The 17,643-nt window shown below is 45.1% G+C and overlaps 2 protein-coding genes across 4 annotated transcripts in view; one reads left to right on the top strand and one right to left on the bottom strand.

Annotated features, from left to right (window-relative positions):
* Window positions 1-2,786, bottom strand: part of LOC141161519 (alpha-aspartyl dipeptidase-like) — a 78,399-nt gene extending 75,613 nt beyond the window's left edge. For 2 of the 3 annotated variants that reach the window (XM_073646432.1, XM_073646433.1), the window contains exon 1: window positions 2,434-2,786. The gene's annotated coding sequence lies outside the window, so the exon portion shown is untranslated. Of the gene's footprint in view, window positions 1-2,429 lie in introns of all 3 variants that reach the window. The other variant, XM_073646434.1, reaches the window with a different exon arrangement.
* CYP20A1 (cytochrome P450 family 20 subfamily A member 1) overlaps window positions 2,455-17,643 on the top strand; it is a 69,567-nt gene continuing 54,378 nt past the window's right edge. The window contains exons 1-2 of the mRNA XM_073646429.1: window positions 2,455-2,642; window positions 6,267-6,316. Coding sequence (XP_073502530.1) covers window positions 2,571-2,642; window positions 6,267-6,316 — 122 coding nt within the window. The 5' untranslated portion in view covers window positions 2,455-2,570. The remainder of the gene's footprint in view (window positions 2,643-6,266; window positions 6,317-17,643) is intronic.

Here is a 17,643-nt window from a genome sequence, read left to right as displayed (position 1 = left end):
GCGTCACTAGTGGGGTACCACAGGGGTCTGTACTAGGCCCAATGTTATTTAACATCTTTATTAACGACATAGTCAACGGGATAAATAGTAAAATATCAATATTTGCAGATGACACAAAGTTATGTAAAACAATTAATACAAAAGAGGACAGTGCAAACCTACAGAGGGACTTGGATAAGCTGGGTAGGTGGAGCATTAAATGGCAAATGAGGTTTAACGAGGAGAAATGTAAGGTCATACATATGGGAAGGAAAAATGGAAGTCACCAGTACTCACTGAATGGGAAATCATTGGGGAATTCAGAGATGGAGAAGGACTTGGGCATCTTGATTGATAACAAACTAAATTGGAGTGCCCAAAGTCAGGCCGCTGCTGTAAGGGCAAACAGGGTAATGGGATGTATCAGAAGAGGTATAGCTGCAAAGGATGAGAACATTGTTCTTCCACTGTACAAAGCACTGGTCAGACCACACTTGGAATACTGTGCTCAGTTATGGGCCCCAATATATAGAAAGGATATAAATGAGCTTGAAAAGGTACAAAGGAGGGCAACAAAATTAATAAAGGGAATGGAGGGACTGCAATACCCAGAGAGGTTGGCAAAACTAGGACTATTCAGCCTGGAAAAGAGAAGGTTGAGGGGGGACATAATAAATGTGTACAAATATGTTAGGGGACAGTATAGAGATCTTGCCCGGGATTTGTTCAAAAGGAGGGATATTACGGTAACAGGAGGGCACTCACTAAGACTGGAAGAGAAAAGGTTTCAGCACCAGCATAGGAAGGGGTTCTTTACGGTAAGAGCAGTGAGAATATGGAATTCACTGAGTGAGGAGACGGTAATGTCAGATTCACTACACCAGTTCAAGCGGGGACTGGATGCATTTCTAGATACCAGGCAGATTTCAGCGTATAATTAAAAATAAAATAGTAGGTTGATACAGGGATTTATTCTGACTGTTGGTTTCAGAGTGGGGAGGGAATTTTTCCTCAGGTGAAGATTGGCCAAATCATTTGGAGTTTTTGCCCTCCTCTGGATCAACTTTAGCAATTACAGAACTAACAGGTCGAACTTGATGGACGCAAGTCTTTATTCGGCTTTACAAACTATGTTACTATGTAATATCCTCACTGTCAGGATTCAGCTCTGCTTGCAGGTTCCATCAGTCATCACATGGCCACTTCACTCATATGTGGTTTTCATAGTTACGGTCACGTGACAACGAGCTTTTCTTCCTGCTTCTCTCAGAATTAGGAAGAGCAGCTTGTTGGCATGTGACTAAGGCCACGGCCCCACTATCAGTATTTCTTCAGTATTTTTCTCAGGAGTGGGAGCCAAAACTGGGTGAGGAACAATCAGAGAAAAGGTAAAATAGAAACAAGTCACCAATTCTGCATTTATCACCCACTCCTGAGAAAAAATACTGACCGAATACGGATAGTGGGGCCGTGGCCTTAGTGTGCAAATCACATGTGATGGGGAAGGAGCGAGGGAGGGATGGGGGGCACCAAACTGAATTCTTGCCCCGGGTACTAGAAGACCTAGATACACCTCTGCACGAGGACACGGGTCACTCCACAGCAATTACAAGTCACAAGACCAAAACCACTTGCTGTATGACTGAGTGCTGATGTTACTGTAACAGCCAAGCTGCAGACAAGCCGTGCTGGCGTTCCACTTGCATTGTCGTCTATGGCAAGTGTGTGATTTGTGACCAGCAACAGACCGTCCAATACCTTTGGAAACATGTACAGCGATGTTGCACGTGACATCATAGCAAATCATTACATCCAGTGTCGCGGTGTCTTCGTGGAGCCCCAGCCTAAAACAATTGGTCATCAGCAGGTGGCCGACAAGGTGCACAAATGATTTTAGTCACACGACACATCGCTGGGTTGCCGCAGCCTTAGACTGGTGGCCACTTTACTTTAGCAAATATGTTGTGGATGTGATTTTGAGCCGCTAATATTCCAGGTTCTCCTCCGCTTTGTAGGATGGTCTTCCTCATAGACTGCACCACTCTCCGGGTCTCACAATGACAGATGATGGGGCAGACTGATGGACAGGTCCGGTCACAGGCTCCCTCCACTACACACTACTTTCTGGTGCAGGTATTACAGCTGCCATGAATACAAATTACTAGAGCAAAATACATGTAAACAAGCAATTTATAACTCACCTGCTCCCTAAGAAATAAAGGTCATTTTTTTAATCAATTAATCCCTTTAAATATTTCAGAACTATAAGGAGGTGAAACCGCGATTCCCTCTGTAGCATGGAGCTGACAGAACTCAGCAGTGCACACTCCTCATGGTGCTACAGTAAGCTCGTTGTGGAACTACAAGTCCCAGCGTGCACAGCAGCCACAACCTGCTCTACACAGCCTCAGACACACAGCGCCGCCCGGCTCCTTCCTCCCCACAATTACCCACGTGTCACTAGTCAGCGACTTCCACGACGCTTCCGGGATTCCAGATCGATTGCTCCTGGCTGCCAGGGGGCGGAGCCGATGGCCGAATAGGCTGCCTGTCATATAGGCCGAGCTGCAGCTGCCGGCACAGGACGGAGGATGCTGGACTTCGCTATATTCGCCATCACCTTCCTCCTGATCCTGGTGGGAGCAGTGCTCTATCTGTACCCGGTAATGTGCGGCCACGGGGGACGGCAGTATCCACGGAATGACCGCAAGAGCGGAGTGTGACAGCAGGAGCCCGGTGCTCTCCCGGCACAGCCCCTGCTGTTACACCAATAGCAACGGGGAATGCAATCTGTCAGTGCAGCCTCCGGGGTCAGGAGCAGGGGCTGTGCTTCCCGCAGCCCGCTCCGCACCGACCTCCTCCCCGACCTCCTCCCCACAGCCCGCTCCGCACCGACCTCCTCCCCACAGCCCGCTCCGCACCGACCTGCTCCGCGCCGCCCTCCTCCCCGCGGCCAGCTGCGCGCCGCCCTCCTCCCCGCGGCCAGCTCCGCGCCGCCCTCCTCCCCGCAGCCCGCTCCGTGCCGACCTCCGCCCCGCGGCCAGCTCCGCGCCGCCCTCCTCCCCGCAGCCCGCTCCGCGCTGACCTCCTCCCCTGCGGCCAGCTCCGCGCCGCCCTCCTCCCCGCAGCCCGCTCCGCGCCGCCCTCCTTCCCGCGGCCCGCTCCGCACCGACCTCCTCCCCGCGGCCCGCTCCGCGCCGCCCTCCTCCCCGCAGCCCGCTCCGCACCGACCTCCTCCCCGCAGCCCGCTCCGCACCGACCTCCTCCCCGCGGCCAGCTGCGCGCCGCCCTCCTCCCCGCGGCCAGCTGCGCGCCGCCCTCCTCCCCGCTGCGCGCCGCCCTCCTCCCCGCGGCCAGCTCCGCGCCGACCTCCTCCCCGCAGCCCGCTCCGTGCCGACCTCCTCCCCGCGGCCAGCTGCGTGCCGCCCTCCTCCCCGCAGCCCGCTCCGCGCTGACCTCCTCCCCCGCGGCCAGCTCCGCGCCGCCCTCCTCCCCGCAGCCCGCTCCGCGCCGCCCTCCTCCCCGCAGCCCGCTCCGCGCCGCCCTCCTTCCCGCAGCCCGCTCCGCACCGACCTCCTCCCCGCGGCCCGCTCCGCGCCGCCCTCCTCCCCGCAGCCCGCTCCGCGCCGCCCTCCTCCCCGCAGCCCGCTCCGCACCGACCTCCTCCCCGCGGCCAGCTGCGCGCCGCCCTCCTCCCCGCGGCCAGCTGCGCGCCGCCCTCCTCCCCGCGGCCAGCTGCGCGCCGCCCTCCTCCCCGCGGCCAGCTGCGCGCCGCCCTCCTCCCCGCGGCCAGCTGCGCGCCGCCCTCCTCCCCGCGGCCAGCTCCGCGCCGCCCTCCTCCCCGCTGCGCGCCGCCCTCCTCCCCGCTGCGCGCCGCCCTCCTCCCCGCGGCCCGCTCCGCACCGACCTCCTCCCCGCGGCCAGCTGCGCGCCGCCCTCCTCCCCGCTGCGCGCCGCCCTCCTCCCCGCTGCGCGTCGCCCTCCTCCCCGCGGCCAGCTCCGCGCCGCCCTCCCATAATAATATTGTCAGTAGGGAGACACATTTATGAATCCACAGACTCCTTGTAGTTGGCCTTATCACCAGTACTCTAAGGCCTCATTCAGATGGTTGGGGTTTTTCTTGTATGTAACAGCACAGACCATTGCTCATCAGTGTTTTGGATCCAGGATGCTTCAGTGTTTGGTCAGTGTCAGTTTTTACCAGCTGTGATTTTTCTTTTTTTTTTTTTTTTCTATCCATTACCCTGTAATCACGGACAGCACATGGACAGTACACCAATGTCATCCGTGTGCTGCCTCAGATTTTCACTGACCTATAGACTTGCATAGAAAATTTTGGTTTGGGACTTGGAATATATTATATATATATATATATATATATATATATATATCTCTCTCTATCTCTCTCTCTATCCTCCACCTCCTTTTCTCTTCACATGGACGCTCGGTCTGTGCTGAAAAATTGTCTCATGACTAGTCTATTGAATTACATTAGTCAGTGTTCTGCCAGGTTTTTTTTCCTCGGACACCACATATCTATAAATGTTCATGTGAATAAGCCTTTATCCACTTTCTGCGTAAGGTCGGTGCTAACTCTTCTGAGATGGGCAGAACAGGCGTGCAAACAGCCAGGACTCTTCACCACACCAGCACCTCAGCAATCAGTAAGTTATCTGCTACACTAACTTCTGCTTCGATGATAACTTCCAATCTTGAGAAAACATTTCAATAAAATCAATAGATGAACCATGAGTTAAAGGGAACTTGCCGCATGATTTTTAAAAAGAAACCAACGTCATAGTATTCTAGTGCTTGATAATACTTTCCTAAACATGCCCCTGTTAAAATCATTATTTTGGATAAAAGAAATTCTAAAATGGCACATCCACTCACCAGTCATCTACAGTGGGTACGGAAAGTATTCAGACCCCTTTAAATTTTTCACTCTTTGTTTCATTGCAGCCATTTGGTAAATTCTAAAAAGTTCATTTTTTTTCTCATTAAAGTACACTCTGCACCCAATCTTGACTGAAAAAAAAAAAACAGAAATGTAGAAATTTTTGCAAATACCATGATGTTGGTTTCTTTTTAAAAGTCAAGCGACAAGTTCCCTTTAACTCATGGTTCATCTATTGATTTTATTGAAATGTTTTCTCAAGATTGGAAGTTATCATCGTAGCAGAAGTTAGAGTAGCAGATAACTTACTGATTGCTGGGGTCAATCCTCTAGGACCCCAATCAATACCAAAAAAATGTTCACTGCTGAACCCTGTCTGAATGAAGCAGGGGTAGAGCATGCCCACCCCTGATCCATTCATTGTGCATGCCTGTGGGAAATACCCCAGTACTATATTCTGCTTTCTCCATTACAGCTACATCCATGTATGACAATCACTGTAAAGTTGTGGAATATACATTGTAATCAAAGTAGATATTACTATGGATGTACGGTGTGTACCTACAATACACCCTACACACCAAAAAAAACGTCCAAAGGTTCTGCCTTAACACCTCCTATATTGTCAAAACCAACCAAATAATAGACATAATTGCCCAATAAAATGCCACAAGCTATATTTATTGTATCAGTTACATGTAAAGTGCTGCAATAATAATTATTACAATAATGTAGCTGTAATTATTGCTGTATAATACTAGGTAAATGATGCAAATTGGATATTTTTGGTTATTTTGAATTCTGTTTTTTGGTTGTTTTACAAAAGAAAGGGAACTGTGACTGTGATACTGGTGCTGCCTGGAAGGCTTTATTACAAGTATATAACATACCAGTGTGGCCTTCTCTGAAATCCATCTGATAGGACCCCAGTTTATCAGAGCCTTGTTCTCTGCTGGATCTCCGGCCCTTGACTTTTGCTATGTTCACTGTGGGTGACATATTTTGTTGCTGCACAGATGTTTCTTGCTTGTTTTGGTAACTGCAGGCTTTAACTGTTTTCAAAATTCCATTTTAATTTTTTTTTTTAATGCATATTGTTATCAGGGCAGCCTCTGTTTACACGGGGTTAAGTGCTGCCGACTATAAACAATCCAATCAGCCGATGAATGAGCATTTTGCCTCTTCGCCGGTTGGTCGGTGACATGTTTACACTGTCTGGGGATCAAACAACTTCATAGAAGGTTAGCGTTGGAGGGGACCTCCAGGGTCATCGTGTCCAACCCCCTGCTCAATGCAGGATTCACTAAACAAAGCTTTCTTGTGAAAGCTGATTCTCCTATAATCAAACTGAAATCTCACATTTGCTGAACTCCATATTTTTCTCTTTTAGTCATCTAGACAAGCATGTGGCATACCGGGACTTGCCCCTTCGGAAGAGAAGTAAGTTCTAAAATGATGATGTATATATGGAGTCCAGTGTCTAAAAGTGATACAAAACATGGCTGCTTTCCCACAGAAACAGAACCATTCACTTTAATGGGGTTTATGTGCCATACCATACATAACACAGGGGCAGAGTTAGTAATGGAAAAATACAGCCATGGTTTTTATTGATTTTTGACAGCGCCTTTTATAGAGCAGCATACAATATCATCTTAATCAAAACTAGCTAAAACAATAATGGACATCACATCTTTGATTTCAACGGAGCAGATGAAAAAAAAATAAGCTGTGATCGCTTGGGGCAAGAAGTAAACCTTATCTTGTCAGTAGGGTGTCTAACATTGAACAGACCATATCAGACTCTAGAGACACTGCCCATTCACAAGGAAATAGATGCACCCACTTGGCCATTTTTTTTCTCCATACATTTCCATGAGGAATAATGAAGTAATTGTTCTCCTTTTGTCAGTATATGTTTAAAAATGACAAACGATATAAATGAAGGTGCAGAAGTGTGTATGTATGTATGTATGTATGTATGTATCTTTTTAGCACTTGTACAAAACCTCTCGAGAGCATTCCTCCACTATGCAGAGTATCTCTATTGTTTACTGTATATTATATGTATTGGAGTGTTGTGGGTTTTTTTGGGGTCTTTTTTTTTTTTTTTTTGCTCACCTTGTCGATTCGTACGTTCTTCTGTCTAATGTATGTTTTTAATGATCTAACAATAAAGATTACATTTTTTTTATATTTACTTTTGGAGTTCTGCACCTTTTATATAGGTTATTTTTTACATATCTCTGCATATGGAACTACTTGCCTAGGTTACACATACCTTTTTTTTGTTTTGGTTTAATATATATTTAAATGAAAGCATTCCCCTTAACTTTCTGTCCATCTTAATTTAAATTTTTCGATGAGACCTGGGCATTGGAGTTGGTTCGAATTGATTCACAGGACCCAGTCCATCAGCCACGTCAGTAATCTGTGGCTACTGCTTTTTCCCTTCAGTTTTTTAATCCCTTCACCATGACAGCACCATACCAAGAGAACCCGCTTCCCGGAACAGGAAACCTACTGAAATAAAATGATGATGCCTCTCCGTACTCCTCCGTGTGTAGTTTCCTGTTCCTGGAAGAGAAGACTGATGTCCCTGCAAGGCGAGGAGGACATACTTGGGGAGATTTCTCCAGGGTGGACGGGAGGTACCATGAGAAGAGCAGCCACGCAGATCCTGGTGGCCGGCGAGCCGTTCCATAGGCTTTGGGCAGTTGCCTTCCCTGCTACCCCCCCTCAATTCTTGGGCCATTACGGGATGCCTGCTCCTGGCGGCCCTCTTCCATGTTCTGAAGTTGGGGCTGGGTGTGAGTCATGCGGCCAAAGGATGACACTTCTGGCATGAGTGTGCATGTGCGGAGTTTCCGACTTCGGAGGTGACGTAGCACGCTGAGGTGTGTGCACTCTGCAGGTAATGCTTAGGATAGACCTAGGAAGGTGGTAGCAAAGACCAAGGACAAGGAATGTGCTCTGTGCAGAGAGAATTTGCCTAAAGCTTAAAATAAGCAGCTTTGTCGCTCTTGTGTAGAGAAAACAGTAGTTGAAGAGACCCTCTCCTTATTTCAAGAAATTAAGTCATTAATTAAAGGCAAAGTTAAAAATACTGTTAGGCTATGTGCCCACGATGTAGAAATGCTCTGGATTTTTTCCTGAGCGTTTCTGCATCTCCCTGGCAGAAAAAACGCATGCAGATTGTACATGCGTTTTTCCTGCGTAATACATGCGGATTCACATGTGTTTCCGCATGCGGATTGACAAGCGCTTTCAAAGCGATTTTAATAGCATCACTAAGAACTGTGACATACCAGAGCTACCTCCTCCACAGATTTCAGCTCTGAAGACTAACTAGAGGAACCTGGGGAGTTAGTCGATACAGATTGTTCAGCATCATCCTTGTCTGATGGTGAATATGGTCAACTGTGCTTGCCAGTAGAAGACACGGGGAAATTATTGAAAGTTCTCTAGGGGTTTCCACCCCATGGATCTATGGCTATACAGGATTCTATGTTTAGTAGCCTGGAAGAACACAAACATTGTGTGTTCTCGGTCCATAAAAACCTACTTTCCCTTATTAGGAAAGAGTGGAGAAAACAGTTAAGCTGTCAGTTGCTAATACTCTTAAAAGAAAGTACCCTTTTCATGAGTATTTTTGAAATGTGGAAAAAATCCCCAAAAATTGATTTCCGTCGCTAACATTTCCAAAAAAGTAGCTCTTCCCTTTTGAGGATTTAGGGTTTCTGAAGGATCCCCTTGGTAGGAAACCTGATGTGTTCCTAGGGGAGCATGGCAAGCTGCAGCCTATTCTTTTAAACCTAGTATAGCGGCCATTATGCACAGCTACTGTAGGGCCCTAGTAAAATGGCTTAAGTAGTTAGACTCTCAAATAAGAAATAATTGTCCTAGGGATCAACTTTTAGGGACTTAAGACAAAAGAGGTTGGTTGGAGGTTGCCACACTTGTAAGACTAGATTCCATGGGAGGCAAAACCGGTGGGTGCCATGTCTCCAGTTTGTGTGGCACAGCAACAATAGAAGGAAAAAAGAAGGGAGAGCAGCCCTTCCAGCGGCTCAATAAAAAACAGAATTTTATTTAGCTGCCATAAGACATACGGGGTTAAACTGACACGTTTCCAAGACGCCCTTAATCATAGTATAGCATTAAATAACACTGGTTCTGGATAGTTTAAAAAGAGACCAATCACAGAAACCTGTGATTAACGAGAAATACATAACAGGTGTGAAAGGATATCGGACATACGAGTCTATTGACAAAGGGAACAATACAGATAAAACTTTAGTAGATTTAAATAAGGTCACTTTTGTAATTCATCCCTCTAGGGTATTTGCTGTCTAAATTTAATATCCAATACGCCTCCCATAACATAAGGCGCTTTTGCCAACTGCCTCCTCTCGGGGGATAATGGACTTTTTCTATTCCAAAATGTTTGAAGTGTGACAAATCCCCATCATGTTCGGCAACAAAATGCTTGGCTGCACCAGAATAGGACCCATTTTTCTTGACAATATTGTTTAACCCCTTTCTGACCTTAGGCGTATCCATACATCCAGGTGGCCTGGTACTTACCGACCTTGGACATATGGATACGTCTAGGCAGTTTTGCGTGCACACAGGCTGTGCACGTGCGATCGCCGCCGGGCGTCAGCTGATTCTGACAGGTGACACCCTGCTCTGTGCCGGGAGCGGTGCCCATGATCACAGCATTTAGCGAGCAGGCAGAGGGACAGAAGCACCTCTGCTCTTGGATGACGTCGCAGGGTCCCGATTGTTGCCATGACGACATCCGGGGCACTAGCTAGGTAGTTAGATCATGTGCAGTGCATGATCTAACTAACTTGTGTCTTCAGCACTGACAGGTTATGAGGTACAGCAGTGCTCCTGCGATCAGACTGCAGAAAGTGAAGGTTCCATAGTGAGGCAAAGTAAAAAAAATATATATATATATATATATATTAGCTGTACCTGGTCACACATTGCTGTGGCTGTCTGGTTAAATGGAAAAGAAAGAAAAGCGATCACGTTTCTAACATATTTAATTTCACAATGCTTGTGGGTATACAATATTTTTTGTTCCATTGACGGCGTAGATATAGAGGTTGTCTGGTTTGCCGACTCTAGAACACGCAATATATAATTGTCCATGTGAGAAGCCATCCGTGTCTAGATTTAAACCGCACAATTTTAACCCCTTTAGAGCCCATGACATCTTAGTACGCACATTTGCGTACTGCCCGTTCAGTGAGGGCTGCTGCGCTGAGCCCTCACTGAACGGGGCACATGTCAGCTGATTCTTACAGCTGACATGTGCCCGCAACAGCCGCGGGTGGAATCGCGATCAACCCGCGGCTGTTAACCTGTTAAATGCCACTGTCAATCTCCGACAGCGGCATTTAACGCGCGCTTCCTAAGCCCTGCCCACTGGCGACCCCGTCACGTGATCGCGGGTCGCCGATGGGCGTGCATGACAACCCAGGGTCTGCAGCAGACTACTGTGGTTGTCATGATCTGGTCGCTATGAACGCCACCTAGTGGTCGGCGCTCATAGCACAGGACCATTTCTGCTGCATACAGGGGACCTGCTGGTCCCCTGTATGTAGCAGAGCCGATCGGACAACTGCTGCTTCTAGTCTCCTATGGAGACTATTGAAGCATGCAGTAAGTGAAAAAAAAAAAAAAGTTTTTAAAAAAAGAAAAAAAAATTAAAAAAATATAAGTTTAAATCACCCCACATACACATATTTGGTATCGCCGCGTTCAGAATCGCCCGCTCTATCAATATAAAAAAAGAATTAATCCGATCGGTAAACGGCGTAACGAGAAAAAATTCTAAACGCCAGAATTACGTTTTTTGGTCGCCGCAAAATTGCAATAAAATGCAATAACGGGCGATCAAAACATCGGATCTACCCCAAAATGTTATCAATAAAAACGTCAGCCCGGCGCGCAAAAAATAAGCCCTCACCCAGCCCCAGATCACGAAAAATGGGACGCTACAGGTCTCGGAAAATGGCGCTATTTTTTATTTTTTCCAAATTTTGGAAATTTTTTTCACCACTTAACCCCTTAAGCCCCGAGGGTGGTTTGCACGTTAATGACCAGGCCAATTTTTACAACTCTGACCACTGTCACTTTATGAGGTAATTACTCTGGAACGCTTCAACGGATCCCCCTGATTCTGAGACTGTTTTTTCGTGACATATTGTACTTCATGATTGTAGCAAAATTTCTTCGATATCACTTGCGTTTATTTGTGAAAAAAAATGGAAATTTGGCGAAATTTGCATAGTGATCACTTGGAACCCCCAGGTGCTTCACAAATTGATTTGTAAAAATGAAAAAGTGAAAAAAAACAAAACACTTTTTCATTTTTATGAATCAATTTGTGAAGCACCTGGGGGTTCCAAGTGCTCACTATGCATCTAGATAGGTGCCTTGGGGGGTCTAGTTTCCAAAATGGGGTCACTTGTGGGGAGCTCCAATGTTTGGGCACGCAGTAGCTCTCCAAACGCAACATGGCGTCCGCTAACAATTTGAGCCGATTTTCCATTCAATTTGTTAGCGGACACCATGTCGCGTTTGGAGAGCCCGTGATGTGCCTAAACAGTGGAGCTCCCCCACAAGTGACCCCATTTTGGAAACTATACCCCCCAAGGATTTTATTAAGGTGTATAGTGAACATTTTGAACCCAGAGGTACGACACAGAATTTGTTTACATTAGGTCATCATATTGAATAAGTTGTCATTAGTCTTGAGCGCAAGTGCTCACTACTTGAGTTTGCATCGGGTACTCGGGTATGCACCATGTACAGCGTGTGCTCGAGTGACATGCTCGAGTTCCTGCTCTGCATGTTTCACGGTTATTAGACACCCAAAAAAAAACATGCGGGGATCGCTCGTGCATGGCAGGCTATCCCCGTAAAGTTTTTTTGGCCATGAACCATATGGGGCAGAGACTCGAGCATGTCACTCAAATACCCATGATACTCAATGCATACCAAAGCACCGGATGCAAACTCAAGTAGCGAGCACTTGCGCTCAACACTAGTCGCCATATCGTCATCTTTTTTTCTTACTTTTGAAGAAAATCACAACCCTAACCCTAGCACAACCCTAACCCCAAACCCAGCCCTAACCCTAGCCCAATCCTAACCCAAGAGTTTATTTTTGACGCCGTTCCTCGTGCGGTATAAGTGATTAGACGACTTTATTCTTCGGGTCGGTGTGATTACAGCAATACCAGAATCATATGGGGTTTTTATGACTGACAGCTGTCACACACTAAAAGACGCATTTTTTGTAAAATCTAGTTTTTGCATCGCCATATTTTGAGAGCTATAATTTTTCCAGATTTTGGCAGATAGTCATGTGATGGCTCGTTTTTTGCGGGATGAGTTGACGTTGTTATTGGTGCCATTTTCAGGCATGTGACATTTTTTTATCGCTTTCTATTCCGATTTTTGGGAGGCAGAATAAACAAAAACCAACAATTCAGGAATTGTTTTTATGTTTTTTTTTTTATTCTGTTCCAGGTGTGGTAAAATTGATAAGGTAGCTTTATTCTTTGGGTCAGTACGTTTACAGCGGTACCACATTTATATCGTTTTTCTATGTTTTGCACTTTTACATAATAAAAGCAATTTTATAGAAAAGAATATTTTTTAGCATAGCTTTATTCTGAGAGCTATAACTTTTTTATTTTTTTGGCTGATGGAGCTGTATGTTGGCTTGTTTTTTGCGGGACGAGATGACGTTTTCAGTGGTATCATTTTTATTTATATTTGTCTTTTTGATCGCGTGTTATTCCATTTTTTGTTTGGCGGTATGGTGATAAAGGATTGTTGTTTGCTTTTTTTTTTTTTTTTTTTTACCGTGTTCACTGAAGGGGTTAACTAGTGGGACAGTTTTATAGGTCAGGTTGTTCCGGACGCGGCAATACCAAATATGTGTACTTTTATTGTTTTTTTTTGTTTTTTTTTTTTAATAATATTTATTGATGGGTACATTATATATTTTTTTTTTTTCACTTTCTGAAAGTTTGTATACTTTATTACTTTGTCCCACTCTGGGACTTTCACTTTTTTTTTTTTCTCTGATCGCCTGCATGGCACAGGAATGCAGCACCATCCCTGTGCCATGCAGGCTGTCAGCGCTGGGCAAGGAGAAGATTGTTTGGAGATGCACTGCGTATGTCCAAACAATCTTCCTGCTGTCTGGTGACCCGGATGTTGTCATGACTACATCGGGTCGTCATGACAACACCCGGGAAGCCTTTGCAGACAGCGCTGGAAGCCAGAAGAGGAGGTGAGTATCTGTGATCACCTCCCCTTGCCCCCGCAATGCTGCGATCGACTTCGATCGCAGCATCGCGGGGGTTAATGTGCTGGGAGCGGTGCATGACCGCTCCCTGCACATAGTACCGAGTGTCAGCTGTGACAATCAGCTGACACCCGGCGGCGATCGCGCCCGCACAGCCTGTGTGCACGCGCGATCGCCATGACGTACTAATACGGGTCTGGCTCTTAAGTCCCAGGGCACAGACGCGTATTAGTACGTCAGATGTTGTTAAGGGGTTAAATATAAGAACCTATACATGTTTGGTGTCTATGAACTCGTAATGACCTGTAGAATAAGAATGGCAGGTCAGTTTTAGCATTCAGTGAACGTGGTAAAAAATTAATAAAAAACAACTGTGGTATTGCACTTTTTTTGCAATTTTACCGCACTTGGAATTTTTTTTCCGTACATGATATGGTAAAACTAGTAATGGCGTTGAAAAGTACAACTCGTCCCGCAAAAAATAAGCCCTCACATGGCCATATTGACCAAATAATAAAAGCTCTATGGCTCTGGGAACAAGGGGAGCGAAAAAGCAAAAACGACAAAACCCAAGGTTGCGAAAGGGTTAAAGATTGGCCCTGGACTTTGACGATTTGGTGATTGCAATCTCTTAAATTGAAATGGCATATCCATTGGAATCATAGGAATGAGGACATCTTCACCTTTGAAAGGTCCTGTCAAGATTGTTGCTTCAACGACGTTGCTCATTAATTGTTTTACTCCAAGCCGTGTGCCGTTGCAAAGCTTTGGCTGGTTTAATATTTCGTAACATGATAATTGGCACGCTGACTTTCAATTGCAGTACGTGCGGTGGCATTCCTGGCAGATCGAGTGAATGCAAAAATTCTGTTGGATAATTTACCGCTTCATCTGCTTCCACAGCAGTGTCGACGGACTTGTATGTGACTGCCTCGCTTTGAATGTTAGACTGAATAATATTGTTAAGCTCGTAGACGTTTTTTGTTCTTGGTTCGTGTGTGTGTATGTTCCAAATTATTATGCAAATAATATTTTCTCAGATTTTCCCAAATTTACCTATATGAATTGCAGTCATTGTAATTTTCCAGTCAAATAACTATTAGAGTACAATTGAAAGGTTTTTGTACAAACTGCCTATGATAACAGTATATTTTTAAAAAAATAAAAAACTCAAAATGCATGTTCCAAATTATTATGCACAGCAGAGTTTTCAACCTTTTCATTTTAATAAAGAACAAAAAAATGGTCATTTTTGAAATTCTAAGCATTAGCAGGTTGTTAGAAACTGAAATCAAACAGTTTTCAACTCAAAACTTTATTCTAGGTGATGTTACATTTGCACATAGGACCCCTTGTTCGAAAGGAGCTTCTGAACTCTCTCGTCCATTGAATTTGTCAGGTTTTGGATGGTTTCTGCTTCAATTGTTTTGCATGAGGACAGAATACCCTCCCAGAGCTGTTGCTTAGATGTGAACTGCCTCCCGCCATCATAGACACTCCTTTTGATGATGCTCCAGAGGTTCTCATCTATATCATATGGGGCAATGCTGGTGCTGTTGGTAGTTGTGCCCATCAGGCAGTCATGGTGGTAGCCTGTACCCTGCACAGGTCACTAAAGAGGTCGGTACTTGCTGTCCGGTGTCACAATGGAGCCGGTCATGTCAGGGATTGGTAGTTATGCAATTCCCTAGTACAGAGGGAATGTGACAGGAGGAGGGGGTGACCCGCTTGACATGTCCCGGGCCGGTACCGGCCAAATCACCGCGCCGGTGGCGCAGTGGGATTTGCACTTGCTTATCAGAATAAAGCGATGCAAAATTTTTTCTACAAAATAGTTTTTTGTGTAAAAGCGCCAAAACATGAAGAAAAAAAATCCAATATAAATGTGGTATCACTGTAATTGTACTGACCCGAAGAATAAAGCTGCCTTATAAATTTTACCATATGCGGGACGGCATAAAAAAGCAAAAAACAATTCCTGAATTGTTGGTTTTTGTTTATTCTGCCTCCCAAAAATCAAAATGGAAAGCAATCAAAAAATAACATGTACCAATAAAAACGTCAACTCGTCCCGCATAAAACAAGCCTGTCGGCAGAAATATAGAAGAATGTATAGCTCTCAAAATATGGTGATGCAAAAACTAGTTTTGTTTTTTTTTTGGGGGGGGGAGCGTCTTTTCGTGTGACAGCTGCAAATCCTAAAAAAAACCACGATATAAATTTGTTATCACTGTAATCGCACCGACACGAAGAATAAAGTCGTCAATTCACTTATACCATATGAGGAATGGCGTAAAAATAAATAAAACCAATTCTTCACCAGTTGATGATGTTGTTTTGTTCATTTTTGCCTCCTAAAGATCGCAGTAAGGTTCAGCTCACAATTATCCTGCGCTCTACGCTGAGCGCTTACACCGGGGTTTCCGTGTAAATCTCTGAAATACGTGATTCAGACAAAAAACCTGGCGGAAGATTCCCTGTAACGAGGCAGATGGAGGCACTGTGGACGCCGTCTGACCTGTGATCCAACAGTGTCCTTCTTTTTAGGCGTTCATAAAAGTGCCGTCGGCCACAGTTTTTTTTTTTTTTTTGTGAACCTCTGGGGAAAAAAAATGGCAACGCTGAACAGGGTCCAGAGTAACTCAGCTGCTTCATTATAGTGAATGGATCCCTCGGGGGTTCATCTGAATTACATCACTTGGAGATTTCAATGGAAACCCCGATTATAAGTGCTCAGCATAGAATGGAAATATTGGAGGCTTCCACGTTACTGGTAGCACAAAGGCTCTGGAAAAGCGAAATTGCCCTTGCCCCCCCCCCCCCCCAAAAAAAAAAAAAAATTCAACAAATTCTGTGCACTCAAATCCAAATGCCCCTGTCCCTTCTTAGATATGTTTGGCATTTCTGCAGTGATGACAACCCGCCTAATTTACGGGTGCATGTCTCCAGAAGCACGAGCTGGGCATAACGTACTGGTCACTACAGCGGCAGTTAGCAATTTTCACTCAGCAACATACACTGCTGCTTGTTTCTGGAAAACACCCATGTAGTTAAAAGCAGTACTGTACAGCCACATATGGGGTATTTCTACATTCAGCAAAAATTGTGTGACAAATTTTAGTGGCATTTTTACCCATTTCCCAGTGTGAAAATGCAAAAACAAAACTTTGGTGGTAAAAATGTAATTATTCTTTCTTCACCATCCAGTGGTAAAAAAACTCTGAGGCACATGTGGTGTCAACATGCTCACTGCACGCCTAGATTAATTCATTGAGAGATGTAGCTTGTAAAATCGGGGGTTCTGCTGTTCTGGCTCTGTAGGGGCTCTGCCATTGTGACTTGGCAACATCAAACCAGTCTAGCAAAATATGAACTCCAATATGGCGCTCCTTCCCTTCTAAACTTTCCCCTGTGCCTCAAAAGTAGTTTTCCACCACATATGGGGTATCGGCATACTCAGGAGAAATTGCACAACAAATTTTGTGGCATTGACCTCATCTCTAATCTGAGCTGCTGTTAACCTGCGATTTCTGAGGCTGGTGACTCTGATAAACTTATCCTCAGAAGCAGAGGTGACTCTTGGTCTTCCTTTCCTGGGGCGGTCCTCATGTGAGCCAGTTTCTTTGTAGCGCTTGATGGTTTTTGTAACTGCACTTGGGGACACATTCAAAGTTTGCCCAATTTTTCATAATGACTGACCTTTATTTCTTAAAGTAATGATGGCCACTCGTTTTTCTTTACTTGGCTGCATTTTTCTTGCCATAATACAAATTCTAACAGTCTATTCAGTAGGACTATCAGCTGTGTATCCACCAGACTTCTGCACAACACAACTGATGGTCCCAAACCCATTTATAAGGCAAGAAATCCCACTTATTAAACCTGACCGGGCACACCTGTGAAGTGAAAACCATTTCCGGTGACTACCTCTTGAAGCTCATCAAGAGAATGCCAAGAGTGGGAAAACAGTCATCAAAGCAAAAGGTGGCTACTTTGAAGAACCTAGAATATGACATATTTTCAGTTGTTTCACACTTTTTTGTTAAGTATATAATTCCACATGTGTTAATTCATAGTTTTGATGCCTTCAGTGTGAATGTACAATTTTCATAGTCATGAAAATACAGAAAAATCTTTAAATGAGAAGGTGTGTCCAAACTTTTGGTCTGTACTGTGTGTGTGTGTGTTAGTGCATATATATATAATATATTATATTATATTATATTTCACCAAGTCTGTTCCACAATAGTCCTAAGGCCACGGCCCCACTATCAGTATCTGGTCAGTAGTTTTTCTCAGGAGTGGGAGCCTAAACGAGGTGAAGAACAATCAGAGAAAAGGTATAATAGAAACAAGTCACCAATTCTGCATTTATCACCCACTCCTGGTTTTGGCTCCCACTCCTGAAAAAACCTACTGACCAAATACT

The sequence above is a fragment of the Phyllobates terribilis genome, unplaced genomic scaffold, assembly GCF_046119375.1.
Source record: "Phyllobates terribilis strain yellow unplaced genomic scaffold, ASM4611937v1 Scaffold_9__5_contigs__length_417890890, whole genome shotgun sequence".
NCBI classification, from domain to species: Eukaryota; Metazoa; Chordata; class Amphibia; order Anura; family Dendrobatidae; genus Phyllobates; species Phyllobates terribilis.
Note: the sequence above shows the minus strand (reverse complement) of the source record. Positions and strands in the feature narration are given on the sequence as shown.